Here is a 20,548-nt window from a genome sequence, read left to right as displayed (position 1 = left end):
TGTGGGAAACAGGAACAAGCTCATACCCCACTGGGGTCATGCCCGCCTCCATCGCCATTCACCAAAGAGCCTGCTGAGACCCGGGGCTCCCTCTGTGTCACCCGCTCCTGCAAATAGTACAGTGCAGGAGCTAAGACGGTGCTGGAGCGAGACTGCCCCTAGCAAACGCTAGCTCTGCTCCTTACTCTGTGTGACCTTGGTCAAGTCACCTGACTGTGCCTCAGCTTCCCCATCTGTAAAACGGGGTGATGGTACTGGGATCAGCTTCATGGGGTTATTGTGAGGATTAAACTAGTTGACATGTAAAACACGACAGAGCCTGGAGCACATAGTAGGTTCTCAAAAAGTGTTAGTAAAGGAGCGATTGTTATTGTGACATGCTCTAATTATACATATATATTTTTTATAGTTTCAGGTAAATAGTATAATTGGTACTTATATAACTTGTGGAGTGATTACACTGTAATTATAAAATTATTATTATTGAGATCTTGGCTTGGGGAGGCAGGCTTATAAACCTACAAGTCATCGGGAGACCTTAGAGGTCTCTTGGTCCCCCGTTGCCTTGTGCCCTACGGTCTCAGAAAGTAACTTTCTTCCCTCTCTTCTTCCTCTCCTGCCTGTGTAAGCTCACAAAACATTAGCCTGGAAAAGGCCTGTCACAAACCGGGCTCTTTCCCAGGGCCAGGAGCGGTCACCTCCCTCCTGGGCCACATTGATTCCTCCACAGTCCCCACCTCCTCCTCCTCCTCCCGCTCCCTGGATTCCACAGCTGAGCCACACAGACCCGCACAGACCCGCAAAGGCTGCCGCAGTTTGTTCTGCTGAGCTAGAAAATTGGCAGAGAAAGCAAAGACTCTCGTGCCAGGCAGCCCTGCCTGGCCGATGCTGCTCCAAGTCTTCATTCTGAGTCATGCTGACCGAGGCGTATTTTTGGCCCTGTGCATATTGCCTCCTTGTTACAAAGTGGCTGCTGAAGCTCCAGCCCAAGTCTGCTTTCTAGGCAAGAAAGCAGGGAAAGGGGAAAGCCCTTTTTTCTTAAAAGGTAGTGCTCCTTGGGGACTTTGTCCTACACCTCACCAACCAGGACTGGGTTACATGGACAACCTTACTTGCAAGGCAGGCTGACAAATGGCATTTTTAAGCACTAGGTTCTCATTGTTCTTGCAGACAGAAGAGATGTTCAGGAGAAGGGCAAGGTCTGCCCACGCTCCCTTTGTCACCTCTGAGTGGGTATGCCACGCCTTGCCCTGAGAAAGAGGCCCCTGGAGGCTTCCACTGCATGGCCTACCTGCACGTAAGGCCCCCCCCTGCGGCAGGAGAGCAGCTGTTGCCCCAGCAACACTTACTTCCGGCGTCCATGGCCTGGGGAGCTCTGCCGAGTCTGTGGCTTTTTTGTCACTCGGGCTTTTCAGCACCACCCGCCATCCTGCCCCAGGTAGAGAGCGCTGTGGTTGCCCAGCGTCTGCAGAAAGGTACACAATTGGTCTTTCCTTTTTCTGTCCTTGGGCCAGGGCAGAAACGGCGGCTCCTCCCCCAGCAGCCCCGCTGCCTTCGCCACCGGGCTTCTGCTGTCCGTGTGCAGCACCGGGTGCTTAAGGAGCACCACCTCCTCCCTTCTCCACCTCCACCCTCTGGACCTGCACTGACCACAACTGCAGGCAACGACAGGTGTGGTCTTTATGTGCCCTGGAAGTGTGGCTAGTGCAACAGAGGAACTGAGTTAGTCATTTTAATTAATTTACACTTAAATAGCCACTTGTGACTTTTAGTGGCTTCCTTACTGAGCAGCGCAGTTGTCAGCTTGAGCAGAGACCCTGTTCTTGCCAAGGGAGGAAATGCATCATCGTTAGCATTCATCTAGATTTATACAGAGTAGGTCCCTCTAAGGGCACTGATAATATGAAGGCCCAAAGAGGGGACAGTAACTTGCCCAGTGTCCCACGGCAAGGGAGCAGTCCCCCTGAAGCAGAAACAAACGCAGGTCTCCCAGCGCCGGCTTCTTCACCGTTTCTAAGGATTGTGGTCACCTCCTCTAATGCAATGGGAAAGGGGGGTGCGGGTGTGATGGGCACCCCCCATGCTCGCTGTGCTAAACTCATTTAAGTGTATGACACGTGTCTCATTTTACAGGTGAGGCAGCTTAGGCCCAGGAAGGGGAAGTGCCTGCCCACTGTCCTGGAACCCAAAAACGAGCTACAGTCTTGTGAGGCTCGCTGTGGCTGCAGTCTGTGTTGCCATGCATCTCTGCCCCTGCAGAGGTCCAGGGTGTGTGAGATCTGGGTTTACACACCCAGCCAGGACAGATGCGGTCAGTAAGCTTACACAAGGCTCTCTCTTTCCATGAAGTTGTTTTTCCAGCCTGGTCTCCTAAGACTTGGCTTCTGCAAGTGCCACACCTGCTGTCCCGCCCTCTGGTTTATTTAGGGCCTGACTTGAGAGGCGGGGCCTACATGTCAGGTACACCTGTTAGAATGGTGAGCTCAGGAAAAATCTGCCTTTGCCACTGGGAGCCCAGGAGAAAGGCACTCTGCTCCCACTTCAGTGCAGGGATGAAGAGAGGGCTGTGCCTTCACCACCTTACCCCTGGGGTGCTCCAGCAGAGCCCCACTCCTGGGGATTGCCCCGGTTCATTGTACCAGAATCCCCATGGGCTGGGAGTAGGGTTGCTGGATAAAACACAGCACACCCAGTTAAATTTGAATTTCAGAGAAACAACAAATAAATTTCTAGTGGAAATATGTACACGATGTTTAGGACATACTAAAAGATTATTTGTTGTTTACCTGAAATTCAAATTTAATCGTGCATCTAGGTTTTTTTGTTTTGCTTTGCTTTATTTTATTTGCTCCATCTAGCAAAGCATTATCCCCATGCAATGTACATGACAACTGAGACCCGGAGAAATGATGGGGCTGGCTTGCATGAGATCATGACAGAGGCCCCGACCAGGATTGCGATCGACACCAGGTCTCTTGGAATCCTCTGTGGTCTGCGTAAACGCAGTCATCAGCTTCTGTGGCTTCCTTGGGGCGATTTGAGCAAGTCCAGAAGTCATGCTTCTAAAAAAAAAAAAATGACAAACCGAAACAAACCTGCCTTCTACGTGCACAGATACGTTAGCAGTCACTCACACCGTATTGCGAAACAGACTTTTGGTGACAGTCGAGTGGAAACAGACTCTGGCAGGATGGGCGATTGGGGAGAAATGATGGAGAGAGCGTCTTAGTCCGTTTGGGCCGCTGTAACTAAACCACCATAGACGGGATGCTTATAAACCACAGGAATGCACTGCTTAACATTCTGGAGGCCGAGATCAAGGCGCTGGCAGATTCGGGGTCTGGCGAGGACCCTCCTCCTGGTTCACAGATGCCTGTCTTTTTGCCGTGTCCTCACATGGTGGAAGGGACGGGCAGGACGAGGGATCTGTCTGGGTCTCTGCTGTAAAGGCGCTAATCCCATTGCTGAGGGCTCCAACCTCATGACCTGATCAACCCACACAGGCCCCACCTCCAAACACACATTGGGGAGTAGGTCTCAATATATGAATTTTGAGGAGACACAAACATTCCGTCTCTGTCGGGGAGAAGGAATGGAAGTTCCAGAGTCCTGAGCAGGGCTGGAGACGCGAGTCAGGGCTGGGGCACAGCAGGGGGCGGTCGGGGTTAAAACCTTTCATAGGCTGACGCGAGTGTAGTCCTCCGGGCCTGCTCCTCCTGCTCGTCCTCACCTCGTACCCATTCGTCGGTCACTGGGCCTCGTCCCTCCAGCCTCTGCCTTTGCTCATGTTCTCTCTCTCTGCTTGCCTCAGCCTCCCCATCTCCAAGCTAATCTGCCTCAATGTCCCTGTGCCCCAAGCACAGTGGCGGCCCCTCGCTTTTATTATGCTTACTTGTGTGTGCTCCTTCTACTCCCTGGAGGCTTCTTGGGGCCTAGGGTGTTCCCTGCTCCTTTTTGGACGCCCTGCCGGGCCTGCGGCATAGGCGGCCTACATTAAGGGCAGGGGAGGGGCCCCAAGAGCAAATCGACGTTGCAGTTTTGCTCAGGGACTTAGACAGTTACCAGCCTGCCCTTGATCGATATCAGAGCAGCCAGGCACTCCCTTGCAGATGGCCTGCCTCCCTGGGGTGCAGGCTTGGGGTCCTTCCACCTGTGTTCATGGTGGGGTCTGGGAATGCCAGCCTGAGGGCGGAATCTGTCTGTGACATTCGCCCGGGAGTCCCAGTACCTGGAGCAGCATCTGGCATGTGGCAGGTGCCTATAAACCCTTATTGGGTGGATGGATAGGTGGAGGGAGTCATTCGCCTGTCACGTGTCGTCACACACTGGGGCACTTGAGGCCCTGTAGTCAATACGGCGGAGCAGTATGACCAGGCCGCTCGCGGAGCTGTGCGCACTGGACACACAGACGGTGGGCACGTGGGCCTCCCGCAGTAGTAAAGAGTTTTGTGCAGATTTTCCAATGTGCTGCGCAAATGGAACAGCAGGCAGGGACCGCTCAGGTGTCTTAAGGTGACAATGGGGCTGAGACTGACTGACAGGAAGAAACCTGTGAAGAAGGGAAGGCAGCTCTTTTGGGGGCTGTGACGCTGGCCATGACGCTGGGGGACCTTCCAGAGCTGTCGTTGCTGCTCATTAGAACCCGTTTTCCTGCACAGTCAGGTGTGAATGCAGACGTCCTGTTTCTGCCGGGCTCCCGAAGGCTCTGTTCCGTGAGATGTGTTGACTGTGCCTCTTCAAGGCTGTTTTCTGATGTCAGACTGGGAGCTCAGGCTCTGCTACCTACTCATCTTAGGACCTCGTGGAGCTACTTAATCTCTCCAATCTTTGACTTCCCAATCTGTGAAATGGGGGTTAGGACAGTACCTGCCGCAGGAGGTTTTGGTAGGATTAAATGGGGTCATGCACAGAGAGCTGACCTGGGCAAGCTGCTGGCCCGGGCTTATAATGCTGACTCCCGCCAGCTTTTCATTCTCTCTCCTGCTCTTCCCGCTGGAGGTAGGAAGACCCTTGGCCATTGGAGTGGATGCTCCTGGTGCAGCGACAGCAGCCCTAGGGAATATGGTGGGGTGTGGGGGTCCCACCAGGCATGCTCTGCAGGCTCAGGGGGGACCCAGGACCGGATGGGGGCCCCTTTGGAATAGGTGGTGTCTTTGGGGGGTGGGGGTTCTTTTTATACATGTGTAGAAAAAGCTCCCGAAGGCAGAGCAAATAGGAGAAGCCAAAGCACCCTTGAACTGTCCCCAGAAAAAGTGAGCGAGCCTGAGCCACTGTCCCCTTGCTCTAACCCTGTGCCCCTCTCCCCTAGCGCTCCTGCGGGAAGAGGTGTCTCGGCTCCAGGAGGAAGTCCACCTTCTCCGGCAGATGAAGGAGATGTTGACGAAGGACTTGGAGGAGTCACAGGGCGGCAAGTCCTCCGAGGTCCTCTCAGCCACCGAGCTCAGGGTCCAGCTGGTCCAGAAGGAGCAGGAGCTAGCCAGAGCCAAAGAAGCCTTGCAGGGTGAGTGACGAGTCACCGGAGGTCCCCTCCCTTCCCTCGCCTGGGGCCAGGGAACCAGGGTCTGGCCTCTGCTGGGGACCGATGTGGACACGGGGGTTTCCCGGCTCCCAGACTGCCAGCCGCGGCCGCCCTGTTCCCTTGTGGGTGGAAGGCTGCCTCTTGCAGGGTTGAGCACCTTTGTCGTTTCCTCCTCCCGTGTGACCGCCACATGTCCTCCATCGGGGCCGATCATGGGGCGGCTCCCTACAAGGTGTGCATGGCAGGCGGGTGGGAATCTTTGCTGAACCGGAATGCTGACCAGCAGCCGGGTCTTCCCTCTCCCGGCACCCTCGGGGTCTTTCGCCACCCCACTCACCGGACAGTGTATGGGTGCTGGATTCCCTGCTGGAGGACGCGTCGGTCCCCGCTCCTCACTCACGCTCTCCGGGGAGGGCTTGGGCCCCATCTCAGGGTGCTCGGTCCAGAGGAGTACCCCTCAGACAAGGGCGGCGTCCGGCCCTGGGCCGGGGGAGGAGTTGGGCGAGAACACAGTGTAGGTGCCAGGTCGTCTCCTGCCGAGAGGGACCGTGAACCCACTTGGGACACCAGCGGCTACAACTTACCTTCCTAGAAGCTCCCTGCCACGCTTGTGGGGTTGGGCAGGGGTCTCAAAAGGTCATCTGAGAAAGGCTGGAAGCCACCTCTTCACAGTGCTCCTAAAACTCCAGCAGGAAGCCTTGGGGAGAGAAGAGACAGGTCTGCCTTCATTCTCTTGATTCTGTCCTGGGGGAAGAAAAGGCAGTAAAACTCAGCCACCTATTTTCCATTGACTATTTACTAGAATGATAAATCCTCTCTGACGACTTGATCTTTGAAGCCAAAGCTTCAAAAATTAATTTTTGATTAATCGGGTCAATTTCACAGACCCCAAAACACAGGGGCTGGAAGAACCCGTTTCTCTCTCTCTCTTCCCCAACCCTCCTGAGTTGCATCTTGGCCTGGGGCTGTCTGCGCCCTCGGCCTGTGAGAGGCCCAGGGAGGGAGTCGAAAGGGAAGGCCAGGGATCCCCTTTACAGGGGCTTGGTCACGAGGCCATGCCTGGCTGCAGGGAGTGCTAGGAAATGTCGTTTCTACCTGGGGGTCTCTGTCCGGGGGTGTCGGGGGACACTGAGTCGGCTCTGTCCTAGCATGTTCCCTTGACCAGACTGGAGGTGAGATGTGGGCAGCAGAGCTCTCGCACCCTGGCCAAGCAGGCTGTCTGTCCTGCGCCCCACTCTCCATCACCCCAAGAAGTCTAGGAAATTGAAATGAGGGTGATTCCTTACCGAGGCGTCACAGCATCTTTTATGAGCTCTTTTCAGCAATGCGTGTTACTCTTAAAGGCAGGGAGACCCTTTTCTGTTGGGGTGTCTGAGGGGACCACTCAGACAGTTTCTGGGTGTTCTCCTCGGGTGGCTGTGGGCAGCTCACCAGAGGCCTCGTAACACAAAGATGGAGCCCCAGGTTCAGAGACTATCCCTTAGAAAGTGCCGCTGGGCCCGGCCCGTGTGAGCTCATGTCCTTTGTTCTCACTAAGTTTTGTGAACCAGTGGAGAGTCGGGACTGCCTCAGGAAGCAGCCAAATGCCATCTCAGCCACCTTTGCTGCCGGCGTTTGTTCCAGTGACAGAGAGGCCTGCCAGGGAAAGAACTCTTACCCATCTTCATCCTTCTGGACCCGCGAGGATTAGAAAAACGTCTCTTACTGTTTCTGGGCCCAAAGGAATGGGCCGGGGGTGTGAGCAGAGGCTCATTTACCCCAGCTCCCTAGCCCGTGGGACAGACAGCCTGTCCTCCCAAACCTCAGTTCCCTGATCTGAGTGGCGGGACAGTAATGGTGCATGAAATGAGATACTGTCTGCTAAGGTGGCACAGGGAGAGCCGGCTGTTCGCGTAACGTACGCCCTTCTCCCCGACCCACCCACCCACGGGGCACGGAGCTGTACAGCAAGCCACTATTCCTCACACTGTGTTGTAGGGTTTCTTATCCACCATCAAAAGGTCTCCGCGGGGAAGGACCCAGAGATCCGCCAGGCGGGGCAGCTCCTTTGTAGTAACAATAATCGCGTCAATGAGAATTTGTGGTATTCATTTAAATTAAAAAAAAAAAAAAAGCTTTATCGAGCACCTGCTTTGTGCCCACACCGGTCTGAGCACCTGGTCTATCATTTACCTCAGTCTTGCTAGGAGGCGGTAACCCCTTTTCGCAGATGGAGGCACCTGAACGAGGCTGGGGAAGGTGAAGTGACTGGGCAGAAGGTACGGAGCTAACTAGCAGTAGTCAGAAACTTTTTCCACTGCACACACACATCTCATCTTTCCTCTGGGGGTGAAGACTGCCTGGACGAGAGAGACGGGACACCATTGTAGCTAGTAATGGGGACCGCAGACTCTGGTGTCAGTTCTGGGCTTGAACCACTTACTAGCAGTGTGACCTTGAGTGAATTCCTCAACCTCTCTGAACCATAGTTCCCTTGCCGAGGGTAGCAGTAATAATTTCTGTTTTTCTTACAATTGGGGCTAATAATAGTAGCTACTTCAGAGGGTTTTCGTGAGGATTAAATGAGATATCCAGTGCTTGGCCCAGTGCCTGGAACCATTAGTGCAATTATTTAGTGAATATCAGATGAGAGGGGCCTTGGCGGACCTCCTTGGGTCTGCTAGGTCTCCTAATTCCCATTAGGGGTGGCTCACATCTTAGAGCTCCTGAGCCCATCCAAGCTCAAGGTAGCCGTGTTCCTGAAAAGCAGGAAAGTGGGCACTTTCAGCCACCGAGCGTCCTGCCTGGCATCCTGCAAAGTCATAAATCAGATGATTCCACCCCCGCCGTAGCACGTGGTGAGTAAATTGCAGACAGATGTGGGCAGAAGTAGGCTGGGGCACGAAAAGGGATTTATAGACCCATAATGAGGAGAATAAAGACAAATGCACAAGCCAGGTAAGTCGCAGACATTGGCAACCCCTGTTAAAAACCAGTGTCTCTGCAATAGGAACACATAAAGCCCCCAAAGACTTCCACTCTAGCTAGGTCCCCACCCACCCACCCCCCGTATTTGGTTTGGAGTTGGATGAGACCAGAATTTTCCAGCATGTGAGGGATTAGAAAGTCAAGCAAACACCCAAAACATGAGCTCATGGATCCAACATCAAAGCAATGAAATGAATTTAGTTTGGGGACAGTAGGGTTTAGAAGCTTCCTTTGTTTCTCTGGGGATCAGTCCGGGAATGTTTGGTTTAGGATCTGGGTTTCACTGTGAGTTTAAAGGCAGAGTCCCTGAATGATCATTTAAGAAAGAATGGAGTTATCGTGCGCGTACTTGGGTGCATGTGAGATCATACCCAAGTCTCTTTGGGACCTCTCTGGGGGTGTCTGTTGATTTCCCCAGGCCCCCCTCAGTTTTACTGATTACTTCAAGAATCAAGGCATTTCAGAAACAAAGATCATGAAAATTCGCTTCTTTCCTTTTAAAATCACTTAATGGCATGTCAAATGTGTTGAGCATTTTCCCACAAGAGTAAATACTCTTGGAAAATATAATTTTTAATGACTACATAATGTTCTACCAAATGGAAGCACCATAATTTATTTAGCCACTTTCCTATTATTGGACATTTAAGTGGTTTCCACTTTTTTCTTTTTGTGTTTGCCATTATACAACACTACACTAAAGATCTGTGTTTGTAAATCTGTTTATCTTCTTAGGACAGTATTTCTCAAACTTCCTGGTCTCTGGCCCACCCTTACAAAACTGAAGACCTCAAAGAGCTTTTGTTTATGTGGTTTAGATCTAACGGTATTTACCATTCTAGAAATTAAAACTGAAAACGTGTCTAAATCGTCAATAATTTATTTTAAAATAACAAAAATAAACCCCATCCCATGTTAACAAAAGTAAAACTTTTTAATGAAAAATAACTGTTTTTTCTAAAACAAAAAGATTTGCATGAGAACAGCAGCAGCATTGTTTTACGTTTTTGCAAAAACTTTAATGTCTAACTTCATAAAAGATTGCCGAATGCTCCTTTCTGTTCCTTCAGTCAAGTTCTGTGATTTCTTGTTTTGGTTGAAAATCGGGCATCACACAGATACGCAGTTGGAAAAGGGAGGAGTATATTAATTTCCATATTAGATAACTGGATATTTTTCTTTGATGCTACACCAAAACCCGCAAAATGGTAGTTTCTTAGAGGTTTGCTGCAGTGTGGTATCTGAAACCTTATTTTTGTGATATGTTGAAGTGGACAAAGCCATTGGTCTAATTTGCGCTTCGAACGGATTTTGTACCCACGTGTGATTTTTTTAACATCTGGCATTGATCATTTGGGAAATATGGGTTCACTGAGTGGTGCAGGTATTCCGAATGTTGACATATTTCATTACCCAATATCAAAAAGTCACATCTGTTAACATTACCATTAATCTCATTTAAAAAGTCAAGTATTGAGAAGCTACTAAAGTCATTGGCAGGTCGCGTTTGCCAAAATATTCATTTTTGCTCAAAAGCTTCAGTTTTATTGCTAGCAACAAAATGCTGTCGATTGTTTTCCTACAAGTAATAGGCTCACTTTACTTCACTTGTTAACTTAGTTCAGTAATTTGCCAGACACCATAGTTTGTACGTTCGTCATTCTTTCGAATACAAATGGTATTCTATGAAAAAGTGGCTAGTTTAGCTAGCAACCCAAACAGTCATGCTGATGTTTTTCCTGGAGACAGCCAATGTTCTTGGGTGAGCAGCAAAAGAGCTTTAAATATAATTTCCATTTGATTAAAAGACTTGCACCTGGGGACCAAGTTTTAATAAAATTAACAATTTTTATTGTTTCAGTGATATTCTTAAATAAAACTTTTTTTTTCCAACTACGAGTGCATAGTAGGCAGAATATAATGACTTCTTACACTATCCGGTGCCACTACTAAGATGTCCCAGCATTACTTTTGTACCAATAGTGTAAATACTAACACGGTAAAAGAGACAAATGGCATCAGAGTATTATTACGAAAGTAATAATAACTACTTTATTATTACTTTTTTTCCCTTTTGGGCCCTCTGAAATGTTATTGGTGGTGGTGATGGCGGTGACAGCTCACGTTTTTGAGTATTTTTTGATATGCCACACGCTGCAGAACTTTGGCTCACTGAGTCCTCACAACAAACCTAAGAGATAGGTTGTGAATGTGCCAGGATGACACAGCAGTACCTAGTTAGGGCCAGATTCAGACTTCAGCAGGGTGGCTCTGGAGCCCTTAGGTGATGCCATCAGGGACAGAGAGGGTATTACTGCAGGGAAAACAGCTTGAGCAAAGACAAGAAGACCAGCCCATGTATGGGGTGGGGGGAGGGACACCCCATATGAAGACTTTGCGATAGGTGGGAGATGATCATGATGAACCTCAAAGGCCACAGGCTTCAGTTCAGGGACCACGGAAGTTTTGAGTGGATGGAGGCAGTATAAGAAATGGGGAGTCCCCATGTCCCCAATTCCCTTTCCCGCCCACTTCTTGCCCTTATAGCCTCATCTCTCTCTTAGCATGTGGACATACGTGTGCTTTTTGTACATATGGTTCCCAGATGTGCCTGTGGATCTCCCCTTTCTCTCCTCTCAGAGTCTGTGCATTGGCTCTTCCTTCTCCCCCTGCCTCTTGACAGTCACTCTTCTTCCGAGTCCTGGTTCAGTCTCTGCTTCCTCCAGAAACCTTCCTAGACCTTCCCTGCCTGATCGTTCAAGGCCTGTGGTTGGCAGAGTCATGCCCTTTTACCCCCAGGAGTCTACATTCTAATACCTAGAACATGTGAATATGGCAGTTTACATGGCAGAGGGGAATTAAGGTTGCTTATTAGATGTCCTAGTGTTGGGAGGGACTATCTGAGGGGCCCAATACAATCACAAGTGTCCTTCAGAGTGAAAGAAGTGACAGAAAAGTCAGAGACAGAGAAAGTGACATGACTACAGGACAGAGGTCAGATTCAGCATGAGGACCCGACCCACCATTGCTGGCTTTAAAGAAAGAGAAAGGGGCACAAGCCAAGGAATGGGGGGACCTCTAGGAGCTGGAAAAGGCAAGAGAACAAATTCCCTCCCTAGAGCTTCCAGAAGGAACTGGAACCCCACCCACATCTCAATTTTAGCCCAGTGAGACCCATTTCAGACTCCGACCTCCAGAACTATAGGATTATAAATCTGAGTTGTTTTAAGCCACTGAATTTGTGGTCATTTATTACAGCAGGAAACTGAGAAGGGCCCCTCCTCCCTGTACATAACAGCCCAAGATGCTGACCTTCCTCAGGACTTGGCACACAGGGAGGCACGTCTGTTTCCTATTGGCCTTGCCATTCGTCAGGCTCCTGCAGGGCACAGCCACAAGCACAGAGCTGGCCCTGTTATCTGAACGAAGCAGACGATCCTTGAGTGCGGGGGAGAAGAGACGATGCCCAAGCTAACTCTCTTTAGCGGAAGGAATTAAGCCTATTGAGGCCTGTCCCCCGTCTCATAATGAGTCACCTGCCCTCTGTTCCTTGGAAGGAACCAAGCCTTATTTAATTTGCTCATTCAACAAATGTCCCCTGAAGACTTCCCCACACTAGAACCCATGCCTGTGGCTCAGAGAATTCTGAGGCAAACTGGACTCAGGCCCTGCCCAGAACCCAAAGACACACGTGGAACCCATGTCATCTCAGTGCAAGTTGGTTGACTGATATCCTTTTAATGGCCAACCAGGCCTGTGGATAAGAATCTATGCCACAAACACTCCTGCTGTGAAGAGTTCTAAAGTGCAGAGAATGTCTTAGGTCTTGAGCAAGAGGAGACACCAGTGTCCTTTACATTCCTCGCAGGTTTGGCTGTGGCCTGGTTGCCTTTACAAATGTAACCAGGCCTGCAGACAATGGGGTAGTAGGTGGCCCCAGTGGCTGTCGAATAGAATGATGTGTCATCGATGCTGGGATGGCTCTGCCCACCTTGTTTCTTAGGCATATATCCTTTGTCTCTGCAGCGACGTGTGGGTTTGAAAAGCAGCTTAATGTTTCCTGCTTCTCTTCCCACATCTGCACTCCACTCTTTGTCTCATTCCTTCCTGCTGGGTTGAATTTCTGTGCTCCTCTTCAGTAAGTCACACGCATAAAACTACATGAGGCCCCCAAAGCTAGCCTGATGGCCCCGGGGGCCCACCCAAAGCCAGCCCCTCTGACCCACAGCTGTGAGCGGAAGACTCTTAGCTGGCAAATCTTAGAATTCAGTAGAAGCTCCCAGAGAGTTCTGACTCTACAAATAGAACATCTTCATAATACACTATTGACTACTTTTAATAGTTAACAAGTCCCCCTTGAAAGCTTCTTAGACTCTAAATTAGATCCAGTTGAAATAATGTATGGTCGGGTGGCAGAAGTGTCCAGAATCTTTTCTGCTCTTTGTGGCTGTCTGGTGCCACGTGTCTCCAGCAGGTTAGCTGCTTCACAGGGTGGCTGGATTTCCAGAAGGGGCACGTGCTCTAGTGCACATGTACTTTTAAAAAATAATTATAATAAATGTTATTTTTTATAGTAGTTTGAGATTTGCAGGAAAATTGCAAAGTCCCCGTATATCCAGTTTTCCCTGTTGTCAACATCTTAGATTGCGGTGGTACGTTGCATAAGTGCTTTTCAAACCATCTTCTGTATCATTTGCTGATGTCTCATTGGCCAGAACAAGTCACATGGCCAAGCCCAGAGTCATGTGGGCGGAGACTCGCAATGCTGTGGATAAAGGGAGGAGGGCTTTCTAAGTGGAAATTAGTTTGCGTCCACCACGAAGAGCGTTTTAAATAGAATCATATCCAGACTCTGCCACAGAGTCTGGGCTTCTGGTGACTGACAACCATTACATCTCTTTGTCCCTTTTGACTCCTTTACTTTTTCTAGGTTTTTGTACCTGAGTGACTAATGGGGTTTTTCACATCGATGTCTTGACTCTATGCGTTGGAAAGGCAGCCAAACCAGTCTCCTCCCCCTGACCCCCTTTATCACCCTTCCCCACCCGCCCAGGCCAGAATCCCCTCCACGTCCTCCCAAGCAAGTGCCCTACCGGAGTCTCCTTCAGCACTTTGGGTCTAATTCTCAGGAAATTCGTCTATGCGCTAATGGTCTAATTATGGAAATTTGCCATTTATCTTGAGAAAACCTGAAAGACTGGTGTGTTTGAAAACGCACAGACACCCTCCAGGACTCACCCACACGGTCTGGAAGCATGGACCAGAGCCTACCCTCTCCTCCCGATTCAGAAAAAAAACCTCCTAGGCCCATTTCGTAGTTGGGATGACTGGGGTGTGAACACACTGAATCTCCTTTGAGCAAAATCATCTCAGCCGATGTTTACTTAGCACTTGGACGTCGCTGGCCACTCAGCGCGCGCCTGCATTGATCCTCCCCACAACCCTTGTAAGATGGCTAGTATTTATTAGCCTCCTTTTCCCCACCTACAAAATGAGAATGAGAGAGGCTAAGGATTTTTCTCAGGTCTCCTGGACAATAGGTTGCGAAGCCAAGACTTGTTCCCCAGTGAGTCCGGTTTCGAAACCTCCATCCTCAGCAGACTCCATGGCAGCTGCTTCCTTGCTTCTGTGGGTCTTGTGAGTAGTCGTAGCCCTCGGGAGGAAGGGAGAAGGGAAAGGAGCAGATAAGCATGCCTGGGTGTCCCTCAGCAGCCTCTGAGGCACCAGGATGGGTGGATTCCTTCCCAGGCTTTGGTCTGGAAGTCTTCGCAGGGAAGAAGGGCTCCAAGGCTGGTCTCGGCCAGGGAGCCAGGAGCTTGTCCTCCTGCCCCTCCACCTTCCCTCCGCAGTTCAGTGAGCAGACGCCAGCCCAGAGCTCTCAGCTGCTGGCGGCTGTACTGAAGGTGCAGGCTAGGGCTGCAGACCCCGGGCTTCTGCTTGTAATTAATGCCCACTCCCTTCCCAGAAAGGGTCAGAGGCTGATCCGGCTGAAAGGCAGAGAACAGGACTCAGTGTGAGAGAAGCCAGGCTCTCACGCTGCCTTTCGAGACGCCGTCCAAGGCCCTGCTTAAGTTTGGAGCCATGGCCTCTGTCACTGCAGCTCTCTGTGCCCACGTCATCGTGACAAGGTCAGGACATGGCCCTGAACTCATGGAAGGAAAACAAAAGTCGTGCTGGCCTCCATCCTAAGAGAAGAACTTTGATGTGAGCTGGGGTCTGGGTCCTCTTCAAAGTTGACCTTTGAGATGGCATGGGATGCCCTCGCTCCAGGTGGCCATGCTCGGCTGGGGTGAGGACTGGCCCCAGGGGGCTGTGGAAGGGGGTCATGTCTGATGGAAGCCTTGACTGTGACTCTCCTCAGCCTTGGGTGTCTCCTCAGGAGATGCAGTCCTAGCCTGAAGCAGAGACCTGGGGACTGAGCTTCCTTCCTGGGAGGTCTGTCCCTGATGATGTCTGGTCAGCAACGAAGGAAGCAGGGCTTCGCAGTCTGGAGTGACACATGGGGTAGGGAGGCGGGAAGTGGGGGTGACACAGTTTCCCTCAGGTTTAGCAAGCCTTCTCAGGGACCCCCTAGGGTTATCCCCGGAATAACCCCACGATGTAGGTGAAGGTAGCCTGCCTTTACCATTGAGGGACCTGAAACTCCATGCAGCAGGTGGGTCCCGGTGTTTGAGTCCGAAGTCCCATGCCTGACTCGGCCTTTTCCTCCCACGCCCGTGTTCGTTTTTGATCAGTAGAAATCTCTCCAGTGTTGCTACAATCTTAGCTGAAATCCCACCCACTTACTCATTTAACAGACACTTGTTTGAGGTCCTACTATTTGCCAGACGTTGTTCTGGGCCCTTGGGGTATATCTGTGAGAGAAACCATAGATCCATGTCTTGTGGATCTGACATTCTAGAAGGGTGTGCTGGTTACTATTGCTGTGTAACAAACTGCCCCCAGATCTTGGCAGCATTAAATAACCACCATTTTTCTCACAGCTCATGGTTTTGTGTGGCAGGGACTCAGCGGGGCCCAGCCGGGCGATGCTTCGCTTCCGTGTGCGGTGGGGGCAGGGGCGTTCCTCTGGAGAGGCAGAGACAGCTTCCCTTACACTTCCACTGCCTTGGTGGCATGTCTGGGCTCTGCTGGGACCCAAGCACCCAGTTGGGGCCCCTCCAGCGTGGTCGTCAGACCTTCTACATGGAGGCTCAGGGCTCCCACAGAGAGGGTTCCAAGAAACCAGAGTGCAAGCTACAAGGCTTCTTGGTTTCAGATATCACTTAATGTCACTTCCGCCACATTCTGTTGGTGACACAGGCCAGTCACAAGGCCAGCCAGACTCTATACTATAAAAAGCATGTGGTATAGGAGATATATTATAGTCATCTTTGCAAAAATACCATCTGCCACAGGGGAAGGAGACGGCCAAAAATAAACAATGAACATAGTAAAAAGCAAATTGTATGCATTAGAAGATTGTAGGTACTATGGGGACACAGAAATTTTACAGTGGGATAACATAGGGCCTGGCCGTTCTGCTCCCAGGCATTCACTCACCTAGGAAATATAGACTCGTTCACAAATGGTCAGAGCAGCTTTATTTGTAGTAACTCAAAGCCAGAAGCAGCCCACATGTCCATCAGCAGATGAATGGGTAAACAAACTGGCACATCCTTCAGCGGGATCCTTCAGCAATAAAGTAGCGAACTTCTGATACATGCAACATCGTGGGTCTCAAAACAATTATTCCAGAAAGTAAAAGTATATCCTGTGCAATTCCATTGACATGAGACTCTAGCGTCAGAAAGATCAGTGGTTACCTGGTGGTAGGGAAGGGGCAGGAGCATGGCTTTCAAAGAGGAGAAGGAAACTCTTGAGGTGATGGTTTTACAGGTGTGTACATATGTGAGGTCATACCAAATGGTACACATTAAATATGTGCAGTTTATTGTATGTCATTTATTAATGAAGCTGTTTTAAAAAGATGAGGTGGTTGGGGTGTTTTGGGGTGGGGAACATTTTAGTGCCCCACAGACCACATCACCTGGTAGCCCCCAGCTTTGCCTTCTTACCTGCATGCCGACCTCGGCAGGTCACAGAGGGGGCCCAGCCCCACATGCACAGAGTTTGGGGCAAAGCCATGTCCTGTAGGGGCCCCAGCACCCAGGTCTCCTGGGCTCACATTCCAGGAATAAGCAAAGACCAGCGAGGTCTGAAGCTACATACGCTGCAGCCTGGGCTTCCGGCCCAGCTCTTTAAATAGCTCTGACCACATGGACTGGCCAGTGACTGAGACAGAAGCTGCTAACAACCAGGCGAGCTGGACAGGCCTTCGTGCCTAAGCCTGACGTAGGGACACGAAAGGAAAAGAGGCATTTTTTGGCACTGAGCAAAAAACTCAGACCTCCTTAGAAAGGAGAGTCCTGATTCATTTCGGGTCCAGGTACTATTTAATGTATATATAATTAACATGATTCGTATGTATTTATTGAATATTTCTATGTGCCAGGAATACATGGGTTATAAACCCCATGAACTATCTTATAATCCTTCCCATTTTTCAGAGAGAAGATTGAGGGACAGAGAAGTGACCTGTTGGGAGGTAGAATTTGAACCCAGGAAGGTGTGCCTGGCTCTAGGACCTGCCTCATTTAGCCAGACACTACACAGCCCCACGGGGAGCCTGCTGCTGTTTGCTTAAGTGGTTAAACAACCACTTTAATGATGAGTCATTTGTGATGTGGATCCTGGGGACAGGCCGGACCTGTGATTCGGAGGCAGGAGGCACGTCGAAGCGGGCAGTCAGAAGCCCAGGGCTCTGCACCACTGCAGCCCTCATCCAGAAAATGGGAGGGTTGGGCTGAGTATTCTTATGAACCACGAGGAACGTGCTCGGAATACAAGGGGGAAACATCTTTGTGGGAGGGAGCAGGGAACAGCCCAACCACTGAGACAGCCAGACAGCAAGCAGCCTCACGCTGCCAACTGACTGCAGAAGTGGTACTGTCACCAGGTCACACCGGCTGGGCCTCTGCCTGCCGCCCCAGCCCAGAGAGAAACCGCGGAACCTACCCGCCAGGGCCCGAGCCGGCAGGCCTTGGCCACTAATCTTTGCAGCACCCGAACTCCAGAGAAGTCGTTTGCCCACAGGCTCTGGACCATGACGCTCTAGGAGAATCGTTCTGATTAAGGTCCTGCCTGCAGAGCATGGTGCCCAAGGAAAGAAGTCTTTATCAGGAACCCGAGCGCTCAGGCCAAAGGAGGGAGGTGTCCCGGGGCTGGTCAGTATCCCCACTCCCTATGCCAAGCCCCAGGAAGGTCGGGATTTGCTTCTTAGCTGCTCTGGAGACCGGCCCAGCTGGATGCAGCGAGACAAACATTGGCCTTCCTGAGGCTATTAACGCTTCTCTCTCCCACCCGGTGTTCAGTACTGGGCTAACCGCATAGCAGCGTGCTCAAAAAATGGGCCTGAGGTGAAGGCATAAGATAGATTGCAACATGGAGCCTTTGGGACGGTCGCTTCCTTGGCGAGGTGGCTGTTGGCTCAGCGTTTTAAGTCTGGGGGCGCCTTGAGGTCAGGGTCTGAAGTGTCTTGTGTCCGCGTCTCCGATTGTCCCATTCTCGTGGCTGAGGGGTAAACAAGGCTGGAAGAAGAAGGCCTGAACAGAGACGAGACACGTGCCGGGCCCATGGGGCTGGCACCCAGTAGGTGAAGATCGACGGGAGGCCCGCACCCCACACGTACGTGTCCATGGTCTGTTGAAGGTTACAGAAGGGCCTCGTGCATGGGCGCCGTCCCTCAGCCTGACTTTCTGGTTGTGTGACCCGTCGGGGCCGTCCTGAGCGCTGACCTTTGTCTTTTGGCAGAAGGGCCAGGGGAATGCATTGTGCTCCTCAGTCACTTGGAGACTCCGCCTGCCATGATGCGGGTCCAGCAATGGCATTAGTGGAGGAAAAGAAAGGGTACAGCCCTCTCTTTCTTGCAGATTGGGGTAAACTCACTTCCTTCAGGCCCACAGTGGGCTGGGAGGCCCTGGGGGGCCCCCAGGGGAGACAGGAACCAAGGGGCTCCAGCCAGTCCTGCCAACACAGGGCCATTTTCTGGCTGAAACTCCCAGAGGATCTTGGCTCTAGAGAACCTCCTCAGAGGCTAAAAGCTCACCAGGACTTTGAGGGCCAGCTCTGCACTGCCCCGCCAGCCCCAGACCTCCGGGCCGCTCCCCCAGCCAGGGCTGAGTGTCGGCCAGCGGCAGGTAAACCTTGCACCTGCTGTGAGGAGCATGTCAGCGCTCGAGGGCAGACTTTATGTTCCAGTCAGTCTGTCTCTGCAAGGCTTTTTGCTTCCTCCTGTTCCCAGCTGAGGTTGGTTCTTACTAAAGACCTTCCTTTGGAGGGGACACCATGCTCTATAGGCAAGGACTGAATCGGAACAATTCTTCTAGACTTCCTAGAGCTCATGGGTGAGTGACTTCTCTGGAGTTCAAGGGTTGCAAAGGTCAATGGGTGTCATTTGGGAATGAGGGTCTGTTAGAGCCACTGGGTCCAGATGAAAAAAAAAGCTGGGGTAAGTAGCAATATTTATACCATACAAATGACATTAAAGGCTATAACGAGAGACAAAGAAGGACTCAGTAATTCTACTTCTGGGTACTTATCCGAAAAAACAAACAAACAAAAAAACCCACTCATTTGAAAAGACATATGCATCCTTATGTTCACTGCAGTGTTATTTACACTAGCCAAGATAGGAAGCAACCTAAGTGTCCATCAGTAGATGAATGGATAAAGAAGAGGTGGTACATATATACAACGGAATATTACTCAGCCGTAAAAAATAGTGAAGTCTTATCTGCAACAACATGGATGGACCTAGAGGGAATCACGCTAAATGAAAGAAGTCAGCGAAAGACAAATGCCATGTGATTTCACTTATATGTGGAATCTAAAAACCAAACAAAACAGAAACAAACTCAGATACAGAGAACATTTTGATGGTTGCCAGATGGGAGGAGAGGGTTCAGGGGCTGCATGAAAATGGGGAAGGATGAAGAAGTACAAATTGGTAGTTATAAAATAGTCTTAGGGATAGAAAGTACAGCATAGGGAATATGGTCAGTAACATAATAACTATGTATAGTGCCTGATGGGTACTGGATTTATTGGGGTGTTAGCTTCGTAAAATATATAAATGTCTAACCACTATGCTGTAAACCTGAAACTGATATAATATTGTATGTCAATTGTAACTGAAAAATTAAAAATTATTTTTTTTTAAAGTGCTGGGACAATAGGAACAAACTGGGACTGTCCCGTATAGACAGGATCTATAGCCCTTGACCAACACACAGGATCCAAGTAGATGGACAGGTGTCAGGCCAGCACTCCAGGTCAGGGGATGGCATAAGCAAAGGTGTAGGGATTGGCTGCTCATGGTATACACAGACGGCCGTGAGGTGGCCATGGCGCCTTCCTGCCCCACTAGACGGGAGAAGTAATGTCTCTCCACCTACGTCCTGACTCCCTCGCCTAGAAGCGCATCACTCCCATACAGGGCACCTGTCTCACCTGGAGAAAGTGGGAAGTGAAGCATTTGTTAGGGGCTGATCTCAGCTGGCCAGCCAATGTCTAGAATGGGGCTGTCTCTCAAAGGGAGTTAACGTTTATTGAATACCTACTGTGTGCAGAGTTCTCTGCATACATGATCCCATTTGATCCTCACAGCCGGTCTGTGAAATGGGTCCTATTATCACCCCAACTTTACCAAATGAGGGCTCAGGGGTGGAAGGAATTTGGCTGGGGACACACGGTTGGCAGTAGAGCCAGGATCAGCGCTTGGATCCATTCTAACTTCTTACTGCTAACTGTTACACCATAAAGACCAAACACCTGTCCGCTGACACCTAAAGTTTCTCTGAGTCCTTAAAATGTTAGGTGGAGGGAGGCAGGCTTGGGCCTGGGAGGGGTGGACAAAGGCTCCTCACTCGTCCCCTGTGAGCTGAGGCTACTGTTCTCAGGACCCTCAGACCTTGAAGAGGTGCCAGGCACAGGGGCCAGCCAGGAGCCGGTGACTGTGTAATG

The 20,548-nt window shown here is 50.7% G+C and overlaps 1 protein-coding gene across 3 annotated transcripts in view; it reads left to right on the top strand.

Moving 5' to 3' along the window:
- The window catches only part of LOC120585789 (kazrin), a 102,060-nt gene that overhangs the window by 24,807 nt on the left and 56,705 nt on the right, over positions 1-20,548 (top strand). For all 3 annotated transcript variants that reach the window (XM_039842159.1, XM_039842158.1, XM_039842160.1), the window contains exon 2: positions 5,309-5,500. In XM_039842159.1, the coding sequence (XP_039698093.1) occupies positions 5,309-5,500 (192 nt within the window). The remainder of the gene's footprint in view (positions 1-5,308; positions 5,501-20,548) is intronic.

Source organism: Pteropus medius, unplaced genomic scaffold (assembly GCF_902729225.1).
Source record: "Pteropus medius unplaced genomic scaffold, Ma_sr-lr_union100, whole genome shotgun sequence".
Classification (NCBI taxonomy): domain Eukaryota; kingdom Metazoa; phylum Chordata; class Mammalia; order Chiroptera; family Pteropodidae; genus Pteropus; species Pteropus medius.
The sequence above is the reverse complement of the archived record's forward strand: the minus strand, read 5'-3'. Positions and strand labels throughout refer to the sequence as shown.